The sequence below is a fragment of the Ictalurus punctatus genome, chromosome 28 (assembly GCF_001660625.3).
Source record: "Ictalurus punctatus breed USDA103 chromosome 28, Coco_2.0, whole genome shotgun sequence".
Taxonomy (NCBI): Eukaryota; Metazoa; Chordata; class Actinopteri; order Siluriformes; family Ictaluridae; genus Ictalurus; species Ictalurus punctatus.
Window position 1 is genome coordinate 16,987,177 of NC_030443.2, and position 13,181 is coordinate 17,000,357.

The 13,181-nt window shown below is 45.8% G+C and overlaps 1 protein-coding gene across 2 annotated transcripts in view; it reads left to right on the plus strand.

Annotated features, from left to right (window-relative positions):
* The window catches only part of dcc (DCC netrin 1 receptor), a 234,115-nt gene that overhangs the window by 167,209 nt on the left and 53,725 nt on the right, over positions 1–13,181 (plus strand). For both annotated transcript variants that reach the window (XM_017460521.3, XM_053676995.1), the window contains exon 12: positions 3,001–3,050. In XM_017460521.3, coding sequence (XP_017316010.1) covers positions 3,001–3,050 — 50 coding nt within the window. The remainder of the gene's footprint in view (positions 1–3,000; positions 3,051–13,181) is intronic.

The following is a 13,181-nucleotide window of genomic DNA, read 5'->3' on the forward strand; positions in this document are numbered from 1 at the left end:
TGACCCTGGCACTCGTTCGTCGTCCAAAATGTCTCTTTGCATTATCTTCAGCGTGTACTAAGAGTCTGTGGGAATTTATTGTCTGTCAGCTCGCATTAGCGAAACGCCACCGAACGCTTCAAATGACCCGCGAGACCTGCCTTTCCCATTTTCCTGCTTAATTAAAGGCCTGCTGTGTTTCGCTAATGAAATCGTGCGACGTCGCAACTCCCTCTCTGTCTCTCTTTTACGACTACCTTCTATGCGGTAATTACCGGTCTGGCTGTACTCCTCAGAAATACACACTACCCCGAAGAGTCACTAGATATGTAAACACACTCGCATGCACAAACACTACGGAAGAATCCCAGGCTGCGTGCTGTAATCGTAATTATTTCAGAGGAGGGACCTCCAACCCGAAATTGTTGCACAATAACAATTATCAGGTGAAGGTGGAAGCTCATTACCGAAATGCTGCTTGTTACAGTAATTAAGGCAACCGATTGAGTTTCCTCAGGCTGACGGAACAATAAAATGAACCTGATGCGCACTGGTTTAGATAGTAAATTGCAAATTACAACGAATGGAAGCACACGAGCCGCTATGACGATATGCTTTAGACGCCGTTTTCAAAATGTGTGCCTATCCGAAAACTACAGACTAGGGATGTGAAGGTGAGGAAATTCTCCCGAAGGTTAATCGACGTGTGACGACACCGGTAATAAAACGACCGGGATGTCGTTGGCGCGCTTCCCTCCCGCCCCCCTCGCCTTTAAATCGATTATGAATGCCCGTGCGGCCGCGCGCGTTTCACTTTCGCTTTCGAATTAGCGGCCATTCTGGGGCGGCAATTGCTTGAATGGTGGGTTCGTTATTATTCTTAATGAAAAACACAACAACAACAAAACAGTCAGCTCACGTCACTCTTCTTGTCAGTCAGCCCGCGTCACTCTTCTTGTCAGTCAGCCCGCGTCACTCTTCTTGTCAGTCAGCTCGCCTCACTCTTCTTGTCAGTCAGCTCGCCTCACTCTTCTTGTCAATCAGCCCGCCTCACTCTTTTTGTCAGTCAGCTCGCCTCACTCTTCTTGTCAATCAGCTCGCCTCACTCTTCTTGTCACTCAGCCCGCCTCACTCATCCTGTCAGTCAGCTCACCTCACTCTTCCTGTCAGTCAGCTCACCTCACTCTTCCTGTCAGTGAGCTCGCCTCACTCTTCCTGTCAGTCAGCTCGCCTCACTTTCGTCACGTGGTAAATGAAATCTCACTCCTGCTGATCTGTGCTGCGACTCCGACTCATTCAGCTCATTGAATCGAATCGAGCAGACTCGTTCAGTTTTTAATCATAGCGTCCGTTCTCTAACTGAACCAAATGATTATTATTATTGTAAAAAAGCAAAACGACAGTGAGGGGCGTTACCTCGTTGGGCAAGTGATGTAATCGGCGTGCGGCCCGAACACCATGTAACACCAGTAACACCGACTATCGCAGCAAGCCTACTACAGAAAGTCAGCTTTGAGGTGTGTTAAAGGGGTTAGAAGTAAGGAAATAAAACACTGTAGGGCTTTTTAAACATCTTTAAATCATTTAAACGTTATTTTTTAAAGGAATATGAAAACCTCAGCGTGTGCTTGTGTGTGTGTGTGTGTGCAAATATTTGTGTTCAGTGAGTCAGTCTAATTGATTCATTGATCTTTCAGACCGTATAACCATCGTATTTCCCGACCGACCCCGCTTACACAGTAAACACACGTCAACAGATCAATCCAAATCGAGCAGGAAACCTCACAAATGTATTTGTATCAATATCAACCTTATTTGATCATTGATTACTAATGTAAACCTTGGGTTATTCACTAGCTGTTAGCTTTAGGTCGTTCCCTCAGGCCAAAAGCTAATCCAATAACAGCTTTAACAGGCTCGGGCTGTTGACTGACCTGGTGTTCTGTGTGGCTAGTCTTTAGTTTATATAGCGTGATGTCATACACACAAAGCCATGCGCCAATCTGTATTATTTTTACAGCCTTGCTGAATTCTCGATCCTGATCGGTTTATATATACTGTATATTAATACGCTCGTTCTAATATGTTATCGTTTCTATAGTAACACCGCATTCACAGGAACTTGAATTACGAACGGATTCAAAATGGGTGTGATCGTCGATATGGTGAAGGCTTTGCTGTTTCTCTGCAACTGCTCTTGTTTCGTCATTATCTTCAAGAGAGAAGAGAAAAAAAGGGAATGACAGATTATAGCTGCTATAATATAAGTGATAACATGAATTACTATCAATTACTAACAATTACTGTAACTATTAATGAATAAAAAGTATGATGTGTGATTATTTTATTAAAGCGAAACCTATTATGGTTTTGAAACGTGGCTAATTTTGCTTTAAAGGTCTCATACGATCGATTTACACGCATCCGAGATCAAAGAACACTTTAACGTGCTCGTAATTTAAGCTGCAGCGATACGTTTTTTCCCCCAGTGTCACAAACGACTCGTTAAATGATCCGTTCTAAAGGATTCATTCTAAACCCCTCCTTTCAGCAAGCATACTCTGCTGTGATTGGTCAGACGTCCGAGTCTGTCGTGATTGGTCTACCGCTGTCAGCGTGCAGCCGATGAAGACCAGAGGCGGGGTTTTTTGTTACGTAGGTTAGTACAGGAAGTGAAGTCTGGAATCATTAACGACTCGATTCAGCTGTTCAGAATCGATTCCTTGCTGTAGGAGTCGATAACTCCGTCTGTCCTACGCTTTGATTTTTGAAACTTTGCAGATTTATTACATTCACAAACAGCTACATATATAACACACTACATGAAAGGGAATATTTCAAAAAGCATAATTAGTGCACTTTAATCAAATTTGCTAGGTTAGAAGAGGAATAAAACATTTCCGGATATGCTCTCAGGGTCGGGGCATGATTATTTTCCTATAATAGGAATAGGAAATCCCCAAATGTTATATTTCTTACAAGAAACAAGTCTCCTAATCTTTGTCTTCTTCTGTTCCGCAGTTCCGAGCGCCCCTCCCCAGAACATCTCTCTAGAAGTGATCTACTCGCGGGTGAGTATGAAACACAATGCCTCTGATTTTGTGTTCAGCCCTCAGGTGGTGTTGCGAACGTGTCCGGTTGGTAGCGATAAGGCTCCCGAACGTCCCCACTCCCTTTTGATCAGTAACGGCAGGATTTTATGAAGGTTCAAGAGAGATCACAGGAAACATGCCGACATCTTTCTAACATTAAATAGAACAGTCATTGTGCAAGAGAATACACAGATCTTTCCTTTCCCAGTTTACAGAAAGTCTTTGTGCAGGGCGACAGGATTACTCCGAAGTCCAATATAAACCTCAGAATTCATCAAAGTTTGTGGAATTCTGATTGTTTCATTTTCTAAATGAGCTGAACACTGAAAATAAGGGAAATAGAAAGAGATTTTATATATATATATATATATATATATATATATATATATATATATATATATATATATAAGCCTGGTATAAGCAGGTTGTATGATGTCTTGCTTTAAATGCGCTCTTGAATTGCCCTTCGTTTTGAAATCAGCATTATCCGGATTACAGGAATTATAAAAGGTCAATCTTGTCATATTAGGAGGTTTATTTGACATAATCTCCAGCATGGATGATGTGCATTCCTGTTAACATGGGGGAGAGCATGAGAAGCTGCTGTGATGCTGAATTCGAGGGCATGAAGGTGGCATTTGTTGCCTACAACCGGTAAAATCCACCGAAAACCCCCCGTCAACTCCTCAACCAACAGTTCCGTCCGCGTTTACGGTGTGACGTCAGATCATGGATGTGCACACTGTGAACAGTGTAAAGTTCCCCGTGTCTACTTTTATACGAGTTTGTAGCAGTATTTGGCTTTAGATCAGCTATTACACAGATGCAGCACTTGGTTAAATCTATAAGATTGGCCATACTAATCACTGCTTTGAGAACGTAATTGACAACGTTAGAGTTATCACTAACGTTACCCGGCTAGCTTGTTGTCAACCTACTCGATGGGTGCGTCTCAATCGGCTTCCTAGCTCCCTAGGTCGTTAAACCCTGCCTACGTACTCGAGTTGTAAAACCTCACCGTTGGCATTTATCACCACCAGGCAGGGCCGATATCTTTCTGACATTATACATCATATAAATGTGTTCGCGTCATCATGTGTTTCTATCACGGTACTTCAAGCCGGATCGTAAGTAATCACATCACGTGAGAGCTACAACAACGATACGACGAAAGCTACTCCCTTTCGTCTGAGGGTCCGTCCGCCATTTTTCCGTGCTGAGAGGCTTCAGGAAACATGACGTCATTTCCAGTAGTGAGTATCGACGCTCGCTGGTTTTCGCGGTGTACTGTGGGATTTTTTTAGCCAGCGAACGTTCCAGTGCACTGGAAGGATTTTACGATCGAAACAGCCCTTAAAACGGCCGCCTCCCTGATCAGCGCCCCGACTACCGAACTAGACAGCCGATCGAGACACGCACCCTGATTTTTCTCACCCGTCCTCCATTTTCTTTTTTCTCGCTTGCCATCTGCACCACAACCTGATCGGTCGGGAGGTAAAAAAAAAAAAAAAAAAGAGCTCGTCGACCCTTGCACCTTTTCCAAACCTTTTGGAAGCTCCAGTTTGACTAAAAAGATGCGAGAAGGAGCACTTCCGAAAAAACAGCTGCATTCCGCCATCTTATAACCGCTTCCTGGAGGATTACGGTTTAAAAAGAAAAAGAAATAAATATATAAAAACACTTATAAAAACAGTGTGAAAGTAGTCTACACCTACCGGTCCCTGGTAAGTCGAGGACCCATGAGAGTCGAGCGTTCCCCTGCTGTGGAACATGCTGAGGAACATCCGATGCTGTGATGCGGCCGATATTTTGTAAATAGTTTGGTCCGTGTTCTTTTGTACGTGTTTCCATAACTACCGCATCCGCTTGTTTATTCAAGTTGTTTTCTTAGACAAGATAGCTAGCGAATAGAAAAATTCTAACAAGGTGCCATCAAAGACTTTTAGCCAAAATGGTTAAATTTATGGTTAAATAATAATAATAATAATAATAATAATAATAATAAAGATCTGTTTGCATTCATTAGACTACATTTTAATATAAAAGTATATATTTCCCCGATAGTAATCCTTAAAGATGGCATCATTGACACTCTTTCTGTAGAATTCCCTTCCACTTTTTCTTTTCTCCGTCAGTCCATGAAGTTGCATGTGATATGGTGGAATTCCTTCATCCGAGCGCTGCAGGTTTTCGATTAGAGCCATGTTGGGCGCTTTGCCTCCCTCCCTCCCTCCCTCCCTCCCTCCAGTGCGCTCGGGTCCCTGGGCACGTCTCTGCGTGAGGAAGAGCACAAAGGCGGTATTGAGAGCGCTCGGTCTGAGGCGGCTGATAAAGCGTCGTTTATGAGAGGAAATGGGCTTCCATTGTCTGTCAGTGGCGTGCCGTGAATGAATTTGCATGAGAAATGAATCCCACCCTCACGGCACGTGGTGACGATGGCCGACCACCACGTACGCACCACACGCTTCGCAGCGGAGCGACGTCAGTTTGTGGCTTACAGTATAAATCTATTTATTGCATCGTGTTCGATTTTTGAACTGCACCACTACAGTACGGGTAAAGTGAGTAAGATGAGTGGTCGAGAGAGACGTCAGGAAAATTTATACCCGAACGCCGTGACCACAATGCCAGGGGCATGATTATTTTTTTTATTATTTTTTTTTTCTTCTGACCATGCATCATGCTTAGGGAGGGTGCATTTAAGAACGAAAACATTTTCATTTTTCACCCGGAAATGAAACTGTCCGCTTGTGCATCATTTGCTACCTAGGGGAAACGGTTGTTAATAGATGGAATCAGATGGATTGCTCCTATAAAAGAGGTGACGAGGGAGCCAAGGCAGAGCAGCACAACGCAGGCTACTACATCTGTGCTGACACAAATGGCTCCATCCATAATCGCTCAAAATGCTCTCAGCAGTCATCACCGGACGAGTTATAACAGCCTAAGCTCCCATCCGTTTATTAAAGAGTGGCTGGTGTGGGTTTTAAGTCAGCCGGTGGTAGTCTGTATCACACTGTGGGACAAATACTTCCTGACTAATGCTCCAGTTAATGAGGTCAGACCTGGTGGGATGCTCGGAGGTATAGCGGCTCTCGTGACCGACATGTGCGGCTCAGGGAGAGGTGAAGACCGCAGGTTTCTGCTGTGGACCAAACCTTGTTCATGTTCAGTACGTAGGTTAACGATGACGAAACCTTGAGGGGAACCAGCCTTAAAAGGAATGATGAATAATGCTGTGATACCATCCACGGTAAACTCTGTGATTGATCCTTAGGCTGTCCATGTCGGGTCGTCCTCAGCGACAGAGAACGGTTTTCAGGTGATGAGAACTCCGACCAGAACTAGGGCACCGAGCTAGATGAGTCAGGTCCGGAGAGCAGAAGGGGTCAGGATCACTGATCAATATTATAAACAGGACTGAGAAGCAGAACACCAGGAAATAAAGGCTTGAACATGGTCAACTGTAAATAGGTAGAACAATACAGAGAGTAGACGAAGACTCTCTGAGATGAAGTAATAGTGAACCAAGCGGTGCAGGTAGCGATGGTGAAGGCACAGATGGAGCGGTTTTGATAGGTGTAGCGATGGCCCCTCTAGGATTTTCTGATGTTGCGTTCGCAGGGATTAATGCGAAATCAAGCCAACTCCAACTTCAACAAAACGGCACGTTTTACACAGATTTGGACCAAGGCGTGTCCAGTGACATCATCACGAAGCCCTCTCAGATTCACGTGCGTCGAACGTGAATACAGCTAAAAGGTCTCGTTTACCAACAAACATCACTGCGACAGACCGTGCGCGACTATATCACGTGATTGCGATTTCACAGATTCAAGTGAAAAGCACAAAAAACGCGCAAATTTTGAAGGAAAAAAAAAAATGCCGCAGCAAAATCAAGCATTTTTCGCCGCAACAATCACACACACACACACACACACACACACACAAAAACAACTCTTTGAAATCCTGTATGGACTGGTTTTAGGATCATTTTTTTAAAAAAAAAATTACACTGCCAATCCCAAATTAGCTGAAATTCTCTGCACCTGGCAACAAGGGCTATAAACCTCCAAACAGCTCACATGACGCTAATTCACACCTGGATTTGAAATGTGGAAGAAATGACATGTAAAGCTGGTCACCACTAATGACACACAGTTTAGGACATGAACAGAATGTGTAATCGGGCACATTTCCCGTTCCTCCGGCCTTTTTTTTCTTCTTCCGCGCGTGTGTAAATGAGAAAAAGAAACGTATAAACTATGTGTTTAGGCTCGCACGCTAATTTCCTACGTAACACATACAATGCAGCCTAACCGTGCCTTAAAACCCGACCCGTCGTTTGGCCGAGCGGCTCACCGTGTAAAGATTCAGCTCACGTCTCACGCTAACCTCCCTCCACATTCATCAAACGAGGCTTCCTCATGCCCTCGCTCACGTATATTCCATTATTGATCGCAGCTTGAAAGCAGTAACTATCGAGTTAAGCGCCGTGTGTGATGCAGGGATTCCGTGTTACGTTCCTGGAATCCGGCACTGAGCTTGTTATTAATCTGAAAACAAGACCAGAAGTAAATGCTCTCCGAGGACGAGAAGGTCAGGTGATTTTAAACGGCGGATGGTTACGGGATCGGTCCGAGGACGTGAACGTGGAAGGATTAAAAAAAAAAAAAAAGAGTCTTTCGTACCACGAGCATAAAAATAAACGTTTTTTTTTTTTTTTTTGGGGGGGGGGGGGGGGTTTGGTTTCGTTGATACGGTGTGACTTCTAACAAGAACTCGACTCGAAAACAAAGTTCAGCCCGCACCGAGACCTTCTCTTCGACGGTAAGCAGGGACGCTGATAGAGTGGAGGTCCAGAGAGACTGAGGTAATTTTCCACCCTGTATGAAATAAGCCACTCATTCGGAGCAAAAGGAAACGGGGGGCCTTCAGGAATAAAAAAAAATTTAAGAAACGCACACACACGGACGATTAGTTGGCAGTGGCGTCAAATCCAGTTGAGAGTAGAGATTGCAGGGACGTGAACTTTCCACCGGGTTTTGCCGCTAACCGGATGATGAAAAGTCCTGAAAGTCGACGCGGTTCAAAAAGTAAAAGCACGCACGTTATACGTTTCCTTTTTTCCCCACTTGAAAGTTTTGTGTCTCGGCTTTACATCAGCACCATCGTGTAACGATATCGGGTCATTCCATCTCATGTGGTCCGGTCCAGGTTGCTTGACCATGTTTTAAAAATTATTATTATCCATCCATCCATCTTCTATACCGCTTTATCCTTTTCAGGGTCACGGGGGAACCTGGAGTCTATCCCAGGGAGCATGGGGAACAAGGCGGGGTTCACCCTGGACAGGGTGCCGATCCATCGCAGGGTCCAATCACACACCCGTTCATACACTACGGACACTTTGGACACGCCAATCAGCCTACCGTGCATGTCTTTGGACTGGGGGAGGAAACCGGCGTACCCGGAGGAAACCCCCGCAGCACGGGGAGAACATGCAAACTCCGCACACACAGGGCCACGGTGGGAATCCAACCCCCGACCCTGGAGGCGTGAGGCGAACGTGCTTTAACTATGTTTAACTATGACGGCCATCTTTGTGTCATTGCACACGACACATTTTCCTTATACATCTGTTTATTAAGGAAACCTCAATATCTCGGCTCGGGATGGTCCTATGTAGCTCCTTGGAACGAAAACTATCTCCCTAGAGCGCAGTACAAGGTACATGGACATAAATAAACTTTTTGCACGTTCGTGTTCCTTAGACGTAGATCTTAAGTCCATACGTCATGCTCAAGATTGCCGGCGGTTCAACTTTCAGGGTCAGTTAATAACGGGAAGGTTCCGATTCTGCTATTTTATTCTTTCTCTAGTAACAGCTCATTCACAGGGACTCGTGTGGCAGAAGATCCACATACTCTAAAGCTAATAATGCATGGACGTTTCTAGCGGTAAATCGTACGGTGACACTTCCTGTGTTCTTAATGCATCGTAAGTAGCACGTGCCGGATGCCCCGGAGGTCACGACGGACACGGAGCTTCAAAAACGAGCCTCGGGTTTCAGACAGAAACTTCTCCGGAGTCTTTTGCTCGCCGCAACACGTCTTTCATCCTTTCCGCCGTTGAATTAAGCCGTAGACGTTTCATATCGCGCTGTAAAGCCAGATTTTATGCATCACCGTTGTGGCGCAGCACGAAGGAGGATGAGACGTGGGGGTTTTTTTGCGCTGCCGGATGATGAATGAACTCGGAGAGTGTTTTGACAGCAGTCATCACTGGTTAGCACGCGCGGACATTATCACAGGCAGCCGACTAACGGAGCGGGCGATGGAACTGAACGGTAAAGCGTTAAAAATAAAATGCAGGGAAGTGCTATGGATGTTGAGCTGGAAAGAACTTGTTAAAGCTACGGTCAAATTCCAAAAGAAATTCCTCTGTGCCCTCTCTCTCTCTCGCTCTCTCTCTCTATGTGAGTCTCTCTCTCTCGCTCTCTCTCTCTCTCTCTCTCTCTCTCTATGTGAGTCTCTCTCTCTCACTCCCTCTCTCTCTCTATGTGAGTCTCTCTCTCTCTCTCTCTCTCTCTCTATGTGAGTCTCTCTCTCTCACTCTCTCTCTCTCTATGTGAGTCTCTCTCTCTCACTCTCTCTCTCTCTCTATGTGAGTCTCTCTCTCTCACTCTCTCTCTCTCTATGTGAGTCTCTCTCTCTCGCTCTCTCTCTCTCTATGTGAGTCTCTCTCTCTCACTCCCTCTCTCTCTCTCTGTGAGTCTCTCTCTCTCACTCTCACCCTCTCTCTCTCTCTCTCTCTCTCTCTATGTGAGTCTCTCTCTCACTCCCTCTCTCTCTCTATGTGAGTCTCTCTCTCTCTCTCACTCCCTCTCTCTCTCTATGTGAGTCTCTCTCTCACTCCCTCTCTCTCTCTATGTGAGTCTCTCTCTCTCTCTCACTCCCTCTCTCTCTCTATGTGAGTCTCTCTCTCTCACTCTCTCTCTCTCTATGTGAGTCTCTCTCTCTCACTCTCTCTCTCTCTCTATGTGAGTCTCTCTCTCTCAATCTCTCTCTCTCTCTGTGAGTCTCTCTCTCTCACTCTCTCGCTCTCTCTTTGTGAGTCTCTCTCTCACACTCTCTGTGAGTCTCTCTCTCTGTGTGAGTCTCTCTCTCTCTCTGTGAGTCTCTCTCGCTCTCTCTCTATGTGAGTGTCTCTCTGTGAGTCTCTCTCTCTCTGTGAGTCTCTCTCTCACTGTGAGTCTCTCTCTCTCTCTCTCTCTGTGAGTCTCTCTCTCTGTGAGTCTCTCTCTTTGTGAGTCTCTCTCTCTCTCACACTCTCTGTGAGTCTCTCTCTCTGTGTGAGTCTCTCTCTCTCTCTCTGTGAGTCTCTCTCGCTCTCTCTATGTGAGTGTCTCTCTGTGAGTCTCTCTCTCTCTCTGTGAGTCTCTCTCTCACTGTGAGTCTCTCTCTCGCTCTCTCTCTCTGTGAGTCTCTCTCTGTGAGTCTCTCTCTCTCTGTGAGTCTCTCTCTCACTCTCACTCTCTCTCTCTCTGAGTCTCTCTCTCTCTGTGAATCTCTCTCTCTCTCGCTCACTCTCTCTCTGTGACTCTCTCTCTCTCCCTCTCACTCTGTGAGTCTCTCTCTCTCTCTCCCTCTCACTCTGTGAGTCTCTGTCTCTCTCTCTGTGAGTCTCTCTAACTTTGTGAGTCTCTCTCTCGCTCTCTCTCTCTGTGAGTCTCTCTCTCGGTGAGTCTCTCTCTGTGAGTCTCTCACTCTCTCTCTATGTGAGTGTCTCTCTGTGAGTCTCTCTCTCTCTCTCTCTCTGATTCTCTCTCTCCGTGAGTCTCTCTCTCTCACTCTCTCTCTGTGAGTCTCTGTCTCTCTCCCTGTGAGTCTGTCTCTCTCTGTGAGCCTCTCTCTCTCTCTCTCTCTGTGAGGCTCTCTCTCGCTCTCGCTCTCTCTCTGTCTCTGTGAGTCTCTCTCTCTGAATGCACATGCCAATGGAAAATGGTGGCCATGCCGTTCCAAGCTGATTTGCTCTGTTCAACACGGGATAATTAGCCGACCGAGCCAAAATGACACTCACAGTTTCTACTTTAATGGCTCCCAGTATCTCTGGCGTGCACGCACACACACACACACGCGCGCGCGCACACACACACACACACGTCTGTATGACCTGCTGTAATCAATTAAGAAGACCATCCCAAACCCGGAGAACAGGTGCCAGCAAATGTTAATGAATTCATCCTCGTCAACAGGCCTAGCGCGCCAGGCTAACCGAATAAGCAACACCTACTTTAGCTAATGAATGAGCTAACCACTGCAGTTGACAACTTATTGAGAAACATACTGTGGGCCAGTGAAGTGTCTTTCAGAGGCACATCTGTATTCTGTGGAGACTGTATTTTTTTTAGTAAAGGGTAGGATTGGATGGACATGGGTTGCTAGTCAAGCCCCGGTAAACAAATAATAAACATAAAAACGAAATGTGGAGAAGGCGCGACTTAACCCAAACACTTTACGTGTTTGGGAACAGCATGACATGAATTTTAATTGCTTTATTTGCATGTTAACAGGCTTGCTCAAGGGGTGGTACCTCCTCCTCTGCAGATGGCAAGGCCACCACTACGACCCCCTCCCCCCCGTACACCAGGCAGCTGGCATTAACAGCAACCGCCACTGAGCCAATATGACATTTGCTAAACATATGATAACGTTCCTGTGCAGGCATACCCATACAAGCTTTAGGGTGCTTGCAAAGGTCAATTAATAAGCGTATCTAGTTCCCAAAAGCAGGTATGTCCCAGTGTAATGATTCACTGAGTCATTCGTATTGATTTGGACGTTTGTGAATCAATAAATTTACCATATGCTCAGCTCTTTTCACTAGTAAATTACTATTACTGTTTCTGTCTTATCTATCAGTTTAGTAAAGGAGGCGGGGCCAATATGTCTCGCAGTTTCAGTGAAGGAGGTGCGTCCAATATGCAGGTGTGGCCTTTGTGTATGTTATTCATAGTCAAGGAGGTGTGACTTCTGTTCCTTTCAGTCCCACTGAAGGATGTGTAGATAATATGTCTGTGTCCCAGGGGCCCAAGGTGTGGTCTCAGGGCCAATCAGATTTAGTAAAGTAGCTGTGGTTTGTGTTCATATCATTAATAGTAAAGGAGTGGATTCTGTTCCTGTCAATCACACCAAAGCACGGGTGTCCTCACTGCAAAGTGGGTGTGGCCTCTTTCAGCCCCAGAAAGGTAGGTGTGGCCCTGGTCTGTCAGCCCCAGTGAAGTAGGTGTGGTCTCTGTATGCCAACACCAGTAAAGTAGGTGTGGCCTCTGTATATCAGCCGCAGTAAAGTAGGTGTGGCCTCTGTATGCCAACACCAGTAAAGTGGGTGTGGCCTCTGTCAGCCCCAGTAAAGTGGGTGTGGTCTCTGTATGCTAACACCAGTAAAGTAGGTGTGGCCTCTGTATGTCAGCCACAGTAAAGTAGGTGTGGCCTCTGTATGCCAACACCAGTAAAGTGGGTGTGGCCTCTGTATGTCAGCCACAGTAAAGTAGGTGTGACCTCTGTATGCCAACACCAGTAAAGTGGGTGTGGCCTCTGTATGTCAGCCACAGTAAAGTAGGTGTGACCTCTGTATGCCAACACCAGTAAAGTAGGTGTGGTCTCTGTATGCCAACACCAGTAAAGTAGGTGTGGTCTCTGTCAGCCCCATTAACATAGGTGTGGCCTCTGTCTGTCAGTCCAAGTAAAGTAGGTGTGGCCTCTGTTTGTCAGCCTCAGTAAAAGTGGTGTAACCTCTCTGTCTGTCAGTTTCACTAAAGTAGGTGTGGCGTCCTTTCTTGTCATTCATAGTAAAGAAGGTGTGTATTCCTGTTTGTTAGTCACACCAAAGAGAGAGAGAGAGAGAGAGAGAGAGAGCAGGAGGGCGCGGGCTGTGTTTACATGGTGATCTTTTCCATAAATGAAGTGCTAGTTCTGCATGGCTGCCGTTGTTTTGCCCATGCTAAAGACCCTGTCAAAGCAATTAATTTCCCCCTCCGCTTTGCTGAGCAATTAAACGCTCTTCCCTATGTAATTACAGCACACACACACATGCACACACACACAC